Below are 17,702 nucleotides of genomic sequence, written 5' to 3' on the forward strand. Positions count from 1 at the left end.
GGGGCGGGCGCGGTTTGTATTTGAAGTTTTCCCTAATTAATTTTCAGGACAGGTTCGGATCCGGATACTTTAGTTGCTAATATACTAATCTGATCCATGTGAGCATAGTAGGATAGTGACTATGAGACTATCAGTATATTACCCTCTTAAGATCGGGTATGGGTCGGGTATGGGTCAGGCTTAGGTCAGGGACGAGTATTCGTATGCATATCCATAGTATAAAACATAAATAGTTGTTACACGATAAGTTCAAAACAAAAGTACAAAATCTATAATAATTATATTTATATTAATTACTCTAAAACAAGTATAACCACCACCCAAAACACATTCAATAACATAAGAGTTAAAACTTATATTGATAACTCCAAACACACATAATATAATTATATAAAGCACATACAACTAACCATATAGCATACATCATAAGTCCAAAACGCATGCACCTACTATAATATAATTAAAATACATACATAATAAATTTGAAATATTATGATAATTAAAAATAACAATATCATTTTTCAATTTTCATAAATTTTCTTATTTTTTACTCCTTGCTTTAACTTTTGACATTGGATATTTTACTGAGTTAATTAGATTCGTGCCCACGACCGAATTTGAAAATTATTCAGAACTCTACCCACCAAAAAATCAGGTCCGGATAGGGCTTGAGTCGGATTTGGATACAAAAATCTGGACCCATATCTGAAATATTAATGGGTCATCCTTAATTTCTACTCATATACTACCTATTTTTAATCGGATCTAGGTCGGGTGGGATATAGGAAATCGATTATTTTGAACATCTCTATATTGTTGAGAGAAAAGAAGAAGTTTTAATGATATTCATAAGAAAAAAAAAATAGTACAACATAGAAAAACAAAAATAAATATAAAAATATAATATAAAAATCGATAAAATATAATAATATTTTTTTAAAAAAATTATTACAACATAACAAATGAAAATAGTCTTACTCGTGTTACATGAAAAAAATAGTGCAAAATAGAAAAACAAAAATAAATATAAAATTATAATATAGAAATTAATAAAATATAATAATATTTTTTTTCATTTGAAAAAAAATATTACAACATAACAAGTGAAAATAACATCAAAATATAGTATCATACAATGTAATTAAGTCTTACTCGTGTTACACGTACGCAAAATTAAGAATCTCCTTTTTTAATTAAGTGGTGATCTTTGTCGCTTCTTCTTTTGGAACCGTCTAAATCAATCCCACTACTTTCCTTTTTTTTTAATTCTTTTTTCTCTGTTTTTTGTTTGGATATTAAGGTTTTTTCATTCTTTTTTCTCTGTTTTTTGTTTGTATGATTGAAAAAATATTTCAGAAAATAAATTTTGAGCTGAAAAAATAATTTTCGTCTTGTTTAGTTTCTAAAAAAGTAATAATAATTTTCAAAAAAATTTCAAAATTTATCTGAAAATTGTATTCTCGTTTTTCAAATTATTTATTTGTTATTATAGTTTCTCACCTTTCTTTTCTTGTGGAATCAAAATAAAGCGGCCATAATCTACTGCATGCTTTGCCGTGCAGAAGTCTCAAGATTCTGTTAGATCAGGTTCCTCCATGTTGGCTGACAGCTTTCGAGAACTTATTCCTCGTCTCAATCTTTCTTCGTTGCGAAGCTGAACGTCTCTTGCCTCATTCTCCAATTTCTGCACTAGCTCCAGGAGTTTGATCAATTGCCTGAGTGGTGGTGAAGCCGATCATGGCTCTAACTTTCATAGCCGGAGCGGTGGCGACGGCGATCATCCAGAAGCTCGTTGATACATGCTTTTCCTACATCAAAGCTTACCCGGGGCTGCGAGGCATGCGGGACGAGTTGGAAAGGCTGCAACTGGCCCTTCCGCAGATCCAGACAGTCTTGACTGCCGTAGAGGAGGCTGCGTCGATTGCAGAGCAGAACACGGCGCTGGATACGTGGCTGTCGCAGCTCAGAGATGCTGTGGAGAACGCGGAGGACGTGCTCGACGAGCTGGACTACTACGAGCTGAAGAAGACTATAAAAGATCGAGATGACGAGGTGCGTGGCATTCTCTCTAAATGTAAGAAAAAGTTTGACCGTGTTGTTAATCGTAAATTTAGCTATGACACACCGAAGCGGTTGAGGGAGGCCGTCAAGGGGTTAGATATGGTTGTTGCCGGTATGGGACCACTAGTTCAACTTGTTGCTGGGTTATATGGTCCTAGTGTTAAGCATCAGAAGCTCGAGGAAAACAAGAATGCTCGCGAGACTAGCTTCTTGCTAACCGAAAGTGAGGTGCTCGGACGAGACGAGGAGAGGGACCAAATAGTTGAATGGCTGATCAAACCAGGAGATGCCGATGTCAATGTCTCCACTTTTACAATTGTTGGTATGGGCGGGCTCGGGAAGACCACTCTTGCTCAACTAATCTGTCATGATGAAAGAGTGCGAGAGTACTTCAAACCGATTATGTGGGTTTGTGTTTCTCAGGATTTCGATGTAACTGCGATAACAAGAAAGATTTTACAATGTGTAGATAGTGAAAAGAATTTTGGCGACAAGAGTCTACAAGCACTCCATGTGGATCTTACACAAGAACTAAAGTCGAAGAGGTTTTTCCTCATACTGGATGATGTTTGGACCGATGATAACATGACGGAGTGGGAGACATTAGTTGCTCCTTTGAAATTTGGACAGAGAGGAAGCAAGATCCTGTTGACAACTCGAATGGGTTCAATTGCGGATATGGCGGCAAAAGTGACGAAATGCAAACGGGAATCATTAAATCTAAATGAGTTGAAGGAGAGTGACTGTATATCGCTTTTCAATAAGCATGCATTCCTCGATGTGAACCTTGGTGATTATAGAAACCTGCAGCTGATCGGTGAGCAGATAGTGAAGAAACTTGGAGGAAGCCCATTGGCAATAAAGATCATGGGAGGAATACTAAACTACTCCATGAACTATGAATATTGGAAGAACATCTTGGAAGAAGACATCATGAAATTACAACAAGGAAAGAACGGCATCAAGACAGTTTTAAGATTAAGCTACGATCACTTACCCACAAACTTACAACTCTGCTTTAGATATTGCAGTTTATTTCCACAGGATTATACGTTTAAGAGGAAAAAGTTGGTCAATATGTGGATTGGTTCAGGTCTGATTCCGCAATCTATTTGTGGCAAGCAAAGGCCAGAGGATATCGGAAATGAGTATTTAAATCTTCTGACAAGAAAATCATTCTTTACTTGCAAAACTAGAGAAAATATGTTGGGAAGTACTAAAAAAATTACTAAAGAGTATTTTATGCACGATCTGCTGCATGACCTAGCACAATCTGTTTCTCTAGGGGAATGCAAGAGAATAGGAGGTGATGTTGCAGGAATTACTATTCCACGGACAGTTCGACATTTATCTGTTGAGATGATAAATCTTCTTTCCATCAGAGAGATCTCCAATCTTAAAAAAGTGCGCACTCTTGTCATTTCTGCTAAAGAGGATAATGAGCATAATGCAGATCATGCACTTGAATTTCTCGAGGTTATAAAAGGGTTTAAAAAGTTGCGCTTATTGATCTTAGATGTGAATTTTGACCCTTATAAACTGCCCGATGCACTTAGTAGCTTGATACACCTCCGCTACCTATCTCTTTCACTAGGGAAAGTTGTGAATGAAAGTATTGAATATGATGACTTGACCAACTTGGTCAAGTTGCGTTCATTAGATGTTCCCTATTATGTGATAGAAAATATTCCTTATATTAGCAAACTACCTTTCATCCACAAATTACAACATTTTATTGTTCGAGAGGAGAGTGGTTATAAAATTGGTGAACTAAAGAACCTCAGGGACCTTCGTCATCTGTGCATTGGAGGACTTGAAAATGTGAGGAGTTCTGAAGAAGCCATTGAGGCCAATTTAAACGAGAAAAAATATCTCAAATCATTGTCATTGCAATGGTCCGCAGACCACTTCAATAGTGCAGAGGCAGATGAGCAGCTCCTCGATAACCTCTGCCCTCATATCAATCTCAAGAAAATGATCATCCAACAATACCAAGGTGCTAAATCTCCAAGTTGGATGACAAATCTGTCTCTTATCAATTTGACATTCATCGCACTAATGAATTGTAAAGGATGGGAGCACCTTCCACCTCTTGGGCAGTTTACTTCGCTCCAACATCTTCTCTTGCAGGGACTAGATACAATAAAGCAAATAGATTGTTCATTCATCAGAAGCAACAGTGCATGTGCCTTTCCATCATTGAAGATGTTACATTTATGGGACATGCCTAACTTAGAGGAGTGGATTGGAGCAGATGATGGGTGCATGTTTTCTCAACTTCATTCTATGGTGATCGCTAACTGCCCTAATTTGAGGAAAATTCCTACTCTACCTTATAGTCTAAGACAATTGACAATTTCAGATGTCGGATTGACTGCTCTTCCAACAATAAATCAGGATTACGCTGACAACAATGTAAGTGCTTTATTTTATAAACTTCAAATTTCTCCTGAGCTTTAGCTCATTTTTATTTACCCCACTGTAGTTCAACATGTATCACTTTGCCCCTTCTCCCCCGTGGTTTAGCCTATTTTTACTTTTTTCTATCTCGTGGTTTAAAAAGTTACACTTTGCCTCCTTTGGTTTAGCTCATTTTTTACTTTGCTTTCCTGTGGTGTTTTTAAATATTTTTAATTTGCCACGCTATTTTATATAGAATTTTTTTGATGAAATAAAAATTAAGCCACTGGAGGGGCAAAGTAAAATTTTTTGAACCGCAAGGTGGCAAGGTAAAAATGAGTTAAATAACGCGGGGGCAATTTGAACTTTACTCTTATATTAATTAAAACACCAATTCGTATTTGCACGGCTATGATTGCCCGGACTTAAACATCTTTTACATCTTTTCTTTCTTGCAGCAGCAAGAACATTCTCAGGGTCTTCAAACCTTAATCATCGAACGATGTGAGAAGCTCAAATATGTTCCAACAGAGTTCTTTCAGAAATTCGACACCCTCAAAGAGCTGCGTATACAAAAGTGCCCGAAGTTGACAAACCGTGGGATCTCGGACATCCAAATGCCCTCTATGCTCGATAAACTCATTATTGGGTCATGTGGCGACCTTGAGGTGCCATTGCTCCAGTCATTATCAAATTTAACCTCTCTTTCCGGGTTGGAATTAGTCGATTGCACAAGCATAACATCCCTTCCCCCTGCACAAGTGTGTGGACGGTGGACGGCGCTTTCCCATTTAATAATAAAGAACTGCAAAGAGCTGTCATCATTCGGTGGAATACAAGCTGTACCCCTCCGTTATTTACAAATTGAAGGGTGCGACAGGCTAATTGAAGTTGCCCTGCTGCTGCAGCCTCTGTTCCCAAACGATGTCTGCCAAAACAAGAATGCAGTAATGGACTGCTTTTTGAAGAATGGTAGTCTATCAATTGACCACCTCGCCCTCCTGCTCGTGGAGCCATTGAGAAGTCTCTCCTCCATCAACAATTTGACTATCTCTGATGCTTCACAACTCACCAGCTTACCTGAGGAATGGCTACTGCAAAATCACGCTGCCCTCGACGCTATATACATATGGAATGCAATCTCCCTTCAGTCCCTACCCCAGAGCGTGACAAAACTGTGCTCCCTCCAGCGTTTATATGTACAGAAGGCTAATCTCATCCAGTCTCTTCCAGATCTGCCTACTTCACTGCGTACTCTTTGGATCACCGGGTGTCACCCTGTGTTGAAGGAGCGATGCCAAGAGAATATAGGCCTTGATTGGCCCAAGATTGCCCACATCCCTGGTGTGACGATTGAACAGGCAGTTGCAGAGTGACGATGACGAAATTGTACGTTTACTTTACCATCCTTCATCTCGCCCCTGCTATATACTCTCTGCGATTAATGCAATTCATTTCGGTGTTGTTCGATCTTAACAAGTTTTATCTCATTTGTTACAGGACTACTTAGCCTTTCTTGGACAACGCAAGAGCAGCCAGGTTCGTTTTTTATTAGCATCCTCAATAGAATTTTTTTTATATTTTGTACCCTTAATTACTTTATGGTTTGGATACATAATAAGGGAACATAGCGCTAATTGCCCCTTATAATTAATACATGGTGCTCGACGGTCGAATTGGTCGACTTGTAAGACAAACAATGTAATGAATATAGTAGCATGTCAATTGCATTGTAAAGTAAATAGGACTAGTTCTCCGGTGATGAGTTAGAACTTAAGAGACGACGCGCGACAAAAGCTTTCGAGTAATTGTATAAGACTCCTATGTATGTATATATTTCTCTCAATTCTTTCCGGAATATAACAAGAGTAAAGTTTTTCCACGCGCTTATATTCTATTTTGGCAGTGCAGGAACATATAAAGTATTTAGGCTTAATTAGGACTCCCTGTGCCTTACTCTTACTGCATGCATTGCATGTTTTTTTCTTTTTTTCTATTGCCAAATTAATGTAAAATCTTTACGGATGAAATTGTCCTAAAAATAATTAATTTACTGTTTGATTCCTGCACAAGTAGCAAATCTCATAGCCTGGTGATCGAGCTTGTTTGGTTTCGTCTACTATCTTATGATCGAAGTTGTTGATCCTAGTTTAAACATTGCTTTACAATGTGTTTCAAACCCTTTTTTTTTTTTTTTCTTTTTCTTTCAGCAGCATAATTAGGACCCTGATTAATTAAGCATGAGAGCGTAATTTCAGTGGTATAAATTATATTCAAATTTTGTTAAAGTTTATATGTCTTTTTAATGCAGGTTGTATCAATTTGGGAGTAAATTTAATAGGTGCTCCGTCAATAAGACTCGGCTGACTCGTTGTAAAAGAAAAATGAGAGCAAAACTGTAACAGCACGCATGAACGTTTGCAACCACATCCTGCAGTTTCATACTTTTACTATCTTTGCACTTTCTAAACAAACTTAAGATTCATTAAAGACTGAAGTGTTACTTCTAATGTTCTATGTTTGGTGGTGTAAGAACGAATTAAATACTCCATCGATTTCTATTTTCTATTTTCTATTTTCTATTTTCTTTATATTCTAGGTGTTGTATGAATTAAAAAGACTCCTATTATTATAGTCTATCGATTTCGTCCTTGTTACGAAGGATGGTTACAGTTTTTTCTGCTTTGTGTACATTCTCTCCTATATTTCTTGATGCAGTTGGAATAAGACTATTACATGTACGTAGTCTACATATATAATGTGATTAGTGTCTTTAATGTAGCTTAATTTTACTGATTATTTTGTTTCACTGCTTAATTAATCTTCCCTAGGAGACCAATTAGCGAGCGAAAGAATGTGGGACTAATTCGATTTCTTTGTAAGGAAGGATAATATATTAAATTACATATTTTGAAGATTGAGATTTGGAGATGTATGTTTAATTAGCGAAGCGCGCGAAGGTTAAAGAGTAATAATCTGTGTGTTCTATGATGGCAAGATAGCAATTTGTTTCTCTTCACTTTATCTGCACAACAAGCAAATCTCTGGATCTGATGAAGTTGTTGAGCTTCTTTGAAGTAGACAAAGTATCCCAGGTCTAAAGTTGTTTATACTTCAAATTTTGTTAAACTTTTCTCAAGTTTTTAATGCGGCCTCTATCGAATTTTGGAGTAAATTTGGTCGGCGCGGCTGACTCATTGTAAAAGGAAAAAAAGGGCTGCTGCACTTCGGCACGCATCAACTTACAAATCACATCCTACAGCTGCTTTACTTTTAATTTCTTTACAATTTTCAAAAAGAAATTAAATTTCTTTATGTGTTGAAGACAAATTACAGTTTCCAGTCTGTGTAAGTTTGGTTTTTGATTCAGATTTTGCGGACAAATTCATTTCAGTCTTTCTTTTTCGTGTACACTCCTTTTTATACAGTTCCTTATCTTTCATCAATAATTATTAGAGAGGCTTATCTTCTTTTTTTTTTCCTTTTTTTTTGGGTGAGTTATTCTAGTTGGTTGAAATTTAATTACCCAATAGGTTACTAGATTCTTCTACCCAAAGAAGTTACAAATTAAGCACTTAATTATTCTCAACACATGTCTTACACCTAATTTTGTAAAGCTTTAGAACACAAAGAAAATTATCTCTTCTAACTTAGTGCATGAGAAACACAATAAAGCTTATAAATATGCAGATATAAGAAGGTAATAAATCATTCACTTGTCTGCTACTCAAAAGGCACCGAATGATTCGCCTTCTTGTGGCAACCAACAAATCTATACATTTTAAACTTTTATTAATCAAGGTTATTTAAATGTTAAAAAGCAAAGCCCTAATAATTAAATAAACAATCACACAAGTGAAAGGGTATAGCTGTTGACTCTCGAGCCCGTTGACTCAGATGAGTTGGCAACGTGGTGCCGTCTCTGGATGCAATCAAGCAAGGGGAAAAAATAATCAATTTTATTTGATTTTTTTTTTTTAGGAAAATGTAGCATGTTGTTTACAAAATCACATCTTTTTTAACATTCCAAATAATCGATCACCAGGCTATCAGTTCGGTCAGCCCAGAACGAGTATGCTGAGCTCTATATCTTGACGTCCAATTATCCCAAATGACAATCACATCATCACCCAAACCTATAGATTAGATCCCCTCTAAGACTGTCATCATTAGAAATTTACTAAATACGCATTCCCCCCCACTGGTTTGGTCCAATTTTGCCTTACTACTCTGTGGTTCAAAAAATATCATTTTGCCTCTCTATGATTTCGTTCATTTTTACTTCGCTACCCTATAGTTTAAAAAATTAAACTTTACTTTTTTGTGGTTCAGCACGTTTTCTACTTTACCATATTGTGGCTTTTTAAAAATTTTTTACTTTGCTATCTTACTTCATATAGAATTTTTGGGCACAGTAGAAATTAAACCACAAGGGGTTAAAATTGAAAGTTTTTAAACCATAGGATGTCACAGTGAAAATATATATGCTACACGGCATAGGAAAAAAATTGAAGTTTACCCTGTTTTTAAAGATGGAACCTTAATGGCATGCATCACTATTCTGTATTAATTTTTTTTCGGATCTAAAATAAACTAACTAAATACCTTTAGTATACCGTATATGTATGTATCTTTACTATATATAGGAGTTTATGATTTAGAGTCTTGGGTAAAGACCGTGAACGATTTATCATCATCTAGACGCGCGCGGTGTATGAAAATTTTGAATTAACTTGTTTTCAATGAGATCAAATTTTAAAAATTATAAAAAAAAAATAAAAGGAGTTGATTTTCTAAGATACCTATCATTGGTTTTAGACTTGCGTAAGGATGCAAGATATATATATATATATATATATATATATATATATATATATATATATATATATATATATATATATATACACACACACACACTGTATACGCGCAAATACATTTGTTTTTTCTCATTAAGCAGCGGATTATTAATTGGACATTTTTTTTTCTCATTAAGCAGTGGAATATTAATTGGAGTGCGGAAGAAACTAAACGATGCTCGGCCGCCGGCAATTAATTAATCTCGATGCAAGTCTTCCAAACTATTTTTTTTTTTTCTCTTTTCAGCAACTTGGCATAAAATAAATAAGCATTCTTAATTTGCTATATACCCAAGTAATTAATTGTTTGAGCCTCTCTCTATCCTCATTCTCTATCGATCAATTGCCTGAGTAGTGTCGAAATAGTAGATCAAGTTAGAACCGTTCGGAGGATTAATATGGCTTTAACTTTCATAGCCGGATCGTTGGCGTCGGCGATCATCGGGAAGCTCGTTGATACATGCTTTTCCTACATCAAATCTTACCCTGGGCTGCGAGGCGTGCGGGACGAGCTGAAAAGGCTGGATCAGGCCCTTCCGCAGATCCAGACAGTCTTGACTGCCGTAGAGGAGGCGGCGTCGATTGCAGAGCAGAACGAAGCGCTGGATACGTGGCTGTGGCAGCTCAGAGATGCTGTGGAGAACGCGGAGGACGTGCTCGACGAGCTGGACTACTACGAGCTGAAGAAGACTATAAAAGATCAAGATGACGAGGTGCGTGGCATTCTCTCTAAATACAAGAAAAAGTTTGACCTTTTTGTTAATCGTAAATTTAGCAACGACACACCGAACCGGTTGGGGGAGGCCGTCAAGGAGTTAGATAGGGTTGTTGCTGGTATGGAGCCACTAGTTCAACTTGTTACTGGGTTATATGGCCCTAGTGTTAAGCGTCAAAAGCTCGAGGAAATCAAGAATGCTCGCGAGACTAGCTCCTTGCTAACCGAAAGTGAGGTGCTCGGACGAGACGAGGAGAGGGACCTGATAGTAGAATGGCTTATCAAACCGGGAGATGCCGATGTTGATGTCTCCGCTTTTACAATTGTTGGCATGGGTGGGCTCGGGAAGACTACTCTTGCTCAACTAGTCAATTGCGACGAAAGGGTGCGAGAGTACTTCGACCCGATTATGTGGGTCTGCGTTTCTCAGGATTTCGATGCAGCTGCGATAACAAGAAAGATGTTAGAAGGTGCAAGTAGTGGGAGTTTGGGTGATAAGTCTCTAAATGCACTCCATGAAATTGTTAAACAGAAACTTACATCGAAGAGGTTTTTGCTCATACTGGATGATGTTTGGAACGATGATAAAATGATGGAGTGGGAGAAATTGGGTGCTCCTTTGAAATTCGGACTGAGAGGAAGCAAGATCCTGTTGACAACTCGAATGGGTTCAGTTGCGGATATGGCAGCAAAAGTAATGAAATGCAAACTAGAATCATTAAATCTAAATGAGTTGGAGGAGAGCGATTATATGTCGCTTTTCAATAAGAATGCATTCCTCAATGTGAATCCTGATGATTATAAAAACTTGCAACCGATTGGTCAACATATAGCGAAGAAACTTGGAGGATGCCCATTGGCAATAAAAGTCATGGGAGGAATGCTGAACTCCTGCATGGACTATGAATATTGGAAGAAAATCTTGGAAGAAAACATCATGAAATTACAACAAGGAAAGGATGGCATCATGACAATTTTGAGATTAAGCTACAATCACTTACCCACAAACTTACAACTCTGCTTTAGATATTGTAGTTTATTTCCACAGGATCATATGTTTAAGAGGAAAAAGTTGATCAATATGTGGATTGGTTCAGGTCTGATTCCGCAATCTATTTGCGACAGGCAAAGGCTAGAGGATATCGAAAATGAGTATTTAAATCTTCTGACAAGAAAATCATACTTTACTTGCGAAACCAATGATAATCTAGTGAAAATTACTAAAGAGTATTTTATGCACGATCTGCTGCATGACCTAGCACAATCTGTTTCTCTAGGGGAATGCAAAAGAATAGGAGGTGATGTTGCAGGAAATATTATTCCAAAAACAATTCGACACATACATGTTGAGATGATAAATCTTCTTTCCATCAGAGAGATCTCCAATCTTAAGAACGTGCGCACTCTTGTCATTTCTGTTAGAGAGGATAATGAGCATAATGCAGATCATGCACTTGAATTTCTCGAGGTTATAAAAGGGTTTAAAAAGTTACGCTTATTGATCTTAGATGTGAATTTTGACCCTTATAAACTGCCCGATGCACTTAGTAGCTTGATACACCTCCGCTACCTATCTCTTTCACTAGGGAAAGTTGTGAATGAAAGTATTGAATATGATGGCTTGACCAACTTGGTAAATTTGCGTTCATTAGATGTTCCCCATCAAGTGATAGAAAATATTCCTTATATTAGCTAACTACCCTTCATCCACAAATTACAAAATTTTATTATCCGAGAGGAGAGCGGTTACAAAATTGGTGAACTAAAGAACCTCAGGGACCTTCGTCGCCTGTGTATTAGGAAACTTGAAAATGTGATGAGTTCTGAAGAAGCTATGGAGGCCAAGCTGAATGAGAAAGAAAATCTCAAATCACTGTCATTGGAATGGTCTGAAGACCGCTCCAATAGTGCAGAAACGGATGAGCAGCTCCTCGATAACCTCTGCCCTCATATCAATCTCAAGAAAATGTGCATCAGACAATACCAAGGTGCTAAATCTCCATGTTGGATGGCAAATCTATCTCTTGTCAATTTGACATCCATCAAACTGATTAATTGTAAAGGATGGGAGCACCTTCCACCTCTCGAGTAGTTTTCTTTGCTCCAATCTCTACACTTGTGTGGACTGGATGCAATAAAGCAAATAGATTGTTCATTCTTCAAAAGTAGCAGTGGATGTGCCTTTCCATCATTGAAGGATTTACATTTATGGGACATGCCTAACTTGGAGGAGTGGATTGGAGTAGATGATGGATGCATGTTTTCTCAACTTCATTATATGTATATCACTAACTGCCCTAATTTGAGGGAAATTCCTGCTCTGCCGTATAGTCTAAGGGAATTGAAAATTTCAAATGTCGGCTTGACTGCTCTTCCAACAATAAATCGGAATTACACAGACAACAATGTAAGTGCTATATTTTATAAACTTCAAATTTATCCTGAGGTTTAGATCATTTTCACTTTTCCCCCTGTAGTTCAAAAAGTATCACTTTGTCCCCGTCCTGCCGTGGTTTAGCCTATTTTTACTTTTGTCTATCTCGTGGTTTAAAAAGTTACACTTTGCCTCCTTTGGTTTAACTCATTTTTTACTTTGCTATCCTGTAGTTTTTTAAAATATTTTTAATTTGCCATGCTATTTCATATAGAATTTTTTTGATGAAATAAAAAATTAAACCACTGGAGGGCAAAGTAATTAAAACTTTTTGAACCGCAAGGTGGCAAGGTGACAATGAGTTTAATTAACCACACATGGTGCAATTTGAAGTTTACTCTTATATTAAAACACCAATTCGTATTTGCACTGTTATGATTGCCCGGACTTAAATATCTTTTACATCTTTTCTTTCTTGCAGCGGCAAGAACATTCTCAGGGTCTTGAAAGCTTAGACATCAAACGATGTGAGAAGCTTGAATATGTTCCAACAGAGTTTTTTCAGAAATTCGACTCCCTCAAATCACTTCGTATAGTAAATTGCCCGAAGTTGACAAAACATTGGAACTCGGACATCCAACTGCCCTCTACACTCAATCATCTCACTACTGGGTCATGTGGCGACCTTGAGGTGCCACTGCTATGGTTGGCAGATTTAACCTCTCTTTCCGGGTTGAAATTAGTCGATTGCGCAACCATAACATCCCTTCCCCCAGCGCAAGTGTGTGCACAGTGGACGACGCTTTCCTATTTAGCAATAAAGAACTGCAAAGGACTGTCGTCATTAGGCGGAATACAAGCTCTCGTATCCCTCTGTTGGTTAGAAATTAGAGGGTGTGACAAGCTAATTCAAGTTGCCCTGCAGCTGCAGCCTCCGTTCCCAAACGATGTCGGCCAAAAAAAGAATGCAGTACTGGACCGCTTTTTGAAGAATGGTGAACTATCAATTGACCACCACACGCTCCTGCTCATGGAGCCATTGAGAAGTCTCTCCTCCATCAACTTGTTGACTCTCTCTGATGCTTCACAACTCACCACCTTACCTGAGGAATGGCTACTGCAAAATTGCGCTGCCCTCAAAGATTTACAAATATGGAATGCGGTCTCCCTTCAGTCCCTCCCCCAGAGCATGACAAAACTGTGCTCCCTCAAGTGTTTAGAAGTACTGAATGCTAATCTCATCCGGTCTCTTCCAGATCTGCCTACTTCACTGCGTGCTCTAGTCATCACCGGGTGTCACCCTGTGTTGAAGGAGCGATGCCAAGAGAATGGTGGCCTTGATTGGCTTAAGATTGCCCACATCCCTAGAAGGATGATTAAACAGTTGTAGAGTGACGATGACGAAATTGTACGTTTACTTTACCATCCTTCATCTCGCCCCTGCTATATACTCTCTGCGATTAACGCAATTCCTTTCGATTTTAATGAGCTACATCTCGTTCGATCTTAATCAACAAGGTTATCTAATTTGTTTCAGGATTGATTAATTACCTTCTTTTCTCGGATAATGCGAGAGCAGTCAGGTTCGTCTTTAATTAGCATCCTCCATTAGGAATCTTTTATTATATTTTTTTACCCTTATACTTTAAGGTTTGGATACATAATAAGGGAATTAATATAGCGCTAATTAATTGTGCCCTATAATTTATACATGATGTTGTGCTCACAGGACGGATTGGTCTTGTAAAACAAGCAATGCAATGAATATAACATATGTTGTTAGTATATCAATTGCTTTCTAAAGTCAAAAAATATGACTAATTGTCCAGTGAAGATGAGTTAGAACATAAGAGACGTACGCGTGCGTGACAAAAGCTTTCGAGTTATTTTAATTTCTTGGTGCAGGACTGCAGTAACGTTATAACGCTCCTATATATATATATATTTCACTCAATTTGTTCAAGAATATAAAACAAGAGTAAAGTTTAGCTGCTTATGTTCTATTTTGGTAGTAGAGGAACATGTAAGGAGTAGGACTCTCTATTGGCGCTCAAATCTATTTTTTTTCCTTATCAGGCACACAAACAAGATTAAAATGATACTACGTAATTACTTGTTCTCTCTGTTTTTTGTTTTTCAGTGCGTATTCTTAAAATCATACTACGTAACTACATAAAGTTTAGCTGTTTATGTTCAATTTCGGTAGTGCAGGAACATGTATTGATTAGGACTCCGTATTGCCGCTGAATCTATTTTTGCTTATCAGGGATAAAACATGATTAAAATCATTCTACTTATTCTCTCTTCTTTTTTGTTTTCTGGTGCATGGGTGAAAAAGGCTTGTATTGTAGTCTATCGACTTCATTGTAGGAGCACAACATGGCTAAAGCCTTGCCACTTATGTTCTTCTATTTAATTAGTACTGGACTGACTCCCAATTCATGGTCATGTTCTATCAATTTATTCATAAGATTGATTATGAGAAAATTAAAGACTAATTTGTTACTTTATGCTTGTGTTCTTCACTTTTGTTGGTGCAGGATTAGAGTAAGATTCCATGCTTTTTCCGTGTGCATGTGTGTGTAGTAGCCAAACTAATGTAAAATCTTTAAGAAAGAAATTGCCCTCTTTTGCGGCAGGGAGGTTAAATGCTTCAATTTTGTTTCTCCTTACTTTATATTCGTATATACCAAAGGTAATTTTGTGTTTGAATATTCCTGTACAAATAGCAAAAATCTCATAGCCTGGTCATAAGCTTGTTTTGTCGTGTGTATTATCCAGTGAAGCTATTAAACATTGCTTTAAAATGTGTTTCAAATTATTACTAGTTTTTTAGCAGTACAACAAGCACCCAGATTAAACTTGTGAACTCAATTGCAGCAGTATAAATCATGCTTTTAAATTTTGTTTAACTTTTTTCAGTTTTTAGTGCAGATTGTATTGATATTTTGAGTAAATTTGGTGGATGCTCTCGCGATAAGACGTCATAAGAGGAAATGAAAGCTATGCTGTAGCAGGCATCAACATGCAACCACATCCTACAGTATCTTACATTTACTTTCTTTACACTTTTAAACGAACTTTATATTCATTTCGCATTAATTGCACAAAAAGACTGAAGTGTTACTGCTTATGTTCTATGTTTGGTGGTGCAAGAACCAATTAAAGACTCTATCGATTTCTCTATATATAGGAATGTAACATGACCAAAGTAAACTGCCTATGTATTTGTATTTTTTTTCTGTTCTCGGTGGTGTATGAATTAAAAACCCTCCTATTATTATAGCCTATGTATTTTATCCTTGTTATGAAGGATGGTTAAAGTTTTACTGTTTTGTGTACATTCTCCTATTTTTTCTTGGTGCAGAATTGGAATGAGACTACTACAAGTAGTCTATTTATATATGTATAATGTGATTAGTGTCTTTAATATATGTAGCTTAATTTTACTGGTTATTTTATTTCACTGCCTAATTATACTTCCCTAGCTAGCTAGGGGACCAATTAGCAAGCTAAAGAATATTTTGAAGTGTCACAAATATTCGAGCGTAAGTGAGGATAAATACATTAGATATTTTGGAGACTGAAATTTGGAGATGTATGTTTAATTAGCAAAGCGTGCGAGAGGTAAAAGAATGATAATTTGTGTTTTCTATGATCGCAAAATAGCAAATTAATCTCATAGCTTGATGAGCCTGTTTTATTCATTTTTTGTTTTTTTTTTTTTAGTTCACTATGATCTGATGAAGAAGTTGTTGAGCTTCTTTGAAGTAGACAAAGTATCCCAGGTCTGAAGTTGTTTATACTTCAAATTTTGTTAAACTTCTTAAGTTTTTATTGAGGGTTGTACATCCATCTTGAAAGTAAATTTGGTTGGTGCGGCCGACTCATTGTAAAAGATAAAAAAGGGCTGCTTCACTTCAGCAGGCATCAACTTGCAATCACATTCTGCTGTTACCTATTTTTAATTTCTTTACAATTTTCAAAAAGAAATTAAATTTCTTTATGCATTGAAGACGGAAAAACAAACTCAAAACTGAAAAATCATTTTTTTTTTGATTAAACAGGGGTATACCCTATTTGAGAGTACAAATAAGGTTCAGATGGAAAGCAATAAGCGAAGCAAGCTAAAGTAAACAGGGAAATAGGAAAAGAAGCGAAAACAGGGAAGAGGCCCCAACAGAACAAGAAGAAAGAAGGAGATTTGGAAGCCCACACAGTTGCAGAACAGCTGCAAAACACTCGGCCGTCGGCGAGACCGTAGTTTATTCATCCTTCCCCGAGCGACATCTTCCACAATCGCACCGTGCAGAGAATGTTCTGTCCCAGGAATTCGCTCTGATTGAGTGGATTTTCAAACAATCTCTTGTTCCGCTCATTCCATAATGCCCAGCAAGAAGCAATGAAAATGAGGTCGAAATCATTCTTAAAAGATCTAGAGAATGCATTTCGAGTCCTACTCCAACGCTCAGCTAACAATCTATGTAAGTTTGGTTTTTCGATGCAGATTTTGCGAACAGTTTAGTTCAGTTTCTCTTTTTTGGTCTACACTCCTTTTTATACAGTCTCTTTTTTTTTCAACAGTATTTACATAGGCTTCTCTCTCACTTTCTCTCTCTTTTTAAGAATGTATTGAGAACTACTCACATTTTGAAATAGTCCTCTCTGAAACAAGAGATTTGAGAAATTTTCTGTATATTATTCATCTAAATCCATTCTCTTATATAGAGAAAGGAAAAGCTTTACATGGAAGTACAGGATTATATCCTGTTATACAAAGAAATAAATAATACTATTCTAATAAGAAAGTAATATACATAGTAATATATATATATTATATATGGTAACATATATAATATATATATGGTATGTAATATATATGGTAACACCCCTCCGCAAACTCAAGGTGGGTTAAACACCGAGAGTTTGGATAAAAGAAAATGATGACGTTGTGTGGTATGAGACTTTGTGAAGAAGTCGGCAAGCTGAAGACGAGAAGATATAAACGGTAAGGCCAGTGTGCCATTAAGAAAATGATGCCGAACGAAGTGACAATCAATTTCAATATGTTTAGTGCGTTCATGAAATACCGGATTATTAGCAATCTTGATGGCACTTTGATTGTCACAATACAGAGGTGTCGGAGTAGAGCAAGTAATGCCAATATCACCAAGAAGACGACGAAGCCAAACAATCTCAGATGCTGTAGCAGACATAGCACGATACTCAGCTTCGGCACTAGATTTGGAGACAATATTCTGTTTCTTAGCTCGCCAGGAAATAAGCGAATCACCAA

The 17,702-nt window shown here is 36.9% G+C and overlaps 3 protein-coding genes across 5 annotated transcripts; all 3 read left to right on the plus strand.

The window, feature by feature from the left end:
* Nucleotides 1,543-15,811, plus strand: LOC109717786 (disease resistance protein RGA2-like). 3 transcript variants are annotated; one of them, XM_020243701.1, is made up of 4 exons: nucleotides 1,543-4,476; nucleotides 4,920-5,850; nucleotides 13,944-13,989; nucleotides 15,336-15,811. In XM_020243701.1, the coding sequence occupies exons 1-2, from the start codon at nucleotides 1,738-1,740 to the stop codon at nucleotides 5,835-5,837; spliced, it is 3,657 nt and encodes a 1,218-aa protein (XP_020099290.1). In that variant the 5' UTR covers nucleotides 1,543-1,737; the 3' UTR covers nucleotides 5,838-5,850; nucleotides 13,944-13,989; nucleotides 15,336-15,811. The 3 variants fall into 3 exon arrangements, with proteins under 3 accessions (XP_020099290.1, XP_020099288.1, XP_020099291.1); XM_020243699.1 differs by lacking the exons at nucleotides 13,944-13,989; nucleotides 15,336-15,811 and adding exons at nucleotides 5,962-6,000; nucleotides 6,773-7,131; XM_020243702.1 differs by lacking the exons at nucleotides 13,944-13,989; nucleotides 15,336-15,811 and adding exons at nucleotides 5,962-6,000; nucleotides 6,773-7,131 and having other exon boundaries at nucleotides 4,923-5,850.
* On the plus strand, nucleotides 9,639-12,115 carry LOC109717790 (disease resistance protein RGA2-like). Its single transcript, XM_020243710.1, has one exon. The coding sequence runs from the start codon at nucleotides 9,716-9,718 to the stop codon at nucleotides 11,726-11,728; it is 2,013 nt and encodes a 670-aa protein (XP_020099299.1). The 5' UTR covers nucleotides 9,639-9,715; the 3' UTR covers nucleotides 11,729-12,115.
* On the plus strand, nucleotides 11,849-13,796 carry LOC109717517 (putative disease resistance protein RGA1). Its single transcript, XM_020243359.1, has 3 exons — nucleotides 11,849-12,020; nucleotides 12,180-12,439; nucleotides 12,888-13,796. Exons 1-3 carry the CDS (start codon nucleotides 11,849-11,851, stop codon nucleotides 13,794-13,796), a joined length of 1,341 nt encoding a protein of 446 aa, XP_020098948.1.

This window comes from Ananas comosus, linkage group 11 (assembly GCF_001540865.1).
Source record: "Ananas comosus cultivar F153 linkage group 11, ASM154086v1, whole genome shotgun sequence".
Taxonomy (NCBI): domain Eukaryota; kingdom Viridiplantae; phylum Streptophyta; class Magnoliopsida; order Poales; family Bromeliaceae; genus Ananas; species Ananas comosus.

What these genes read in the sequence shown, in the direction of transcription:
- LOC109717786 (XM_020243701.1), top strand. Translation starts at nt 1,738, where the DNA reads ATGGCTCTAACTTTCATAGCCGGAGCGGTGGCGACGGCGATCATCCAG. An exon ending in AGGATTACGCTGACAACAAT is followed by an intron (nt 4,477 to 4,919) that starts GTAAGTGCTTTA and finishes TCTTTCTTGCAG; the next exon opens with CAGCAAGAACATTCTCAGGG.
- LOC109717790 (XM_020243710.1), top strand. Translation starts at nt 9,716, where the DNA reads ATGGCTTTAACTTTCATAGCCGGATCGTTGGCGTCGGCGATCATCGGG.
- LOC109717517 (XM_020243359.1), top strand. Translation starts at nt 11,849, where the DNA reads ATGAGTTCTGAAGAAGCTATGGAGGCCAAGCTGAATGAGAAAGAAAAT. An exon ending in GTGCATCAGACAATACCAAG is followed by an intron (nt 12,021 to 12,179) that starts GTGCTAAATCTC and finishes TAAAGCAAATAG; the next exon opens with ATTGTTCATTCTTCAAAAGT. An exon ending in GGAATTACACAGACAACAAT is followed by an intron (nt 12,440 to 12,887) that starts GTAAGTGCTATA and finishes TCTTTCTTGCAG; the next exon opens with CGGCAAGAACATTCTCAGGG.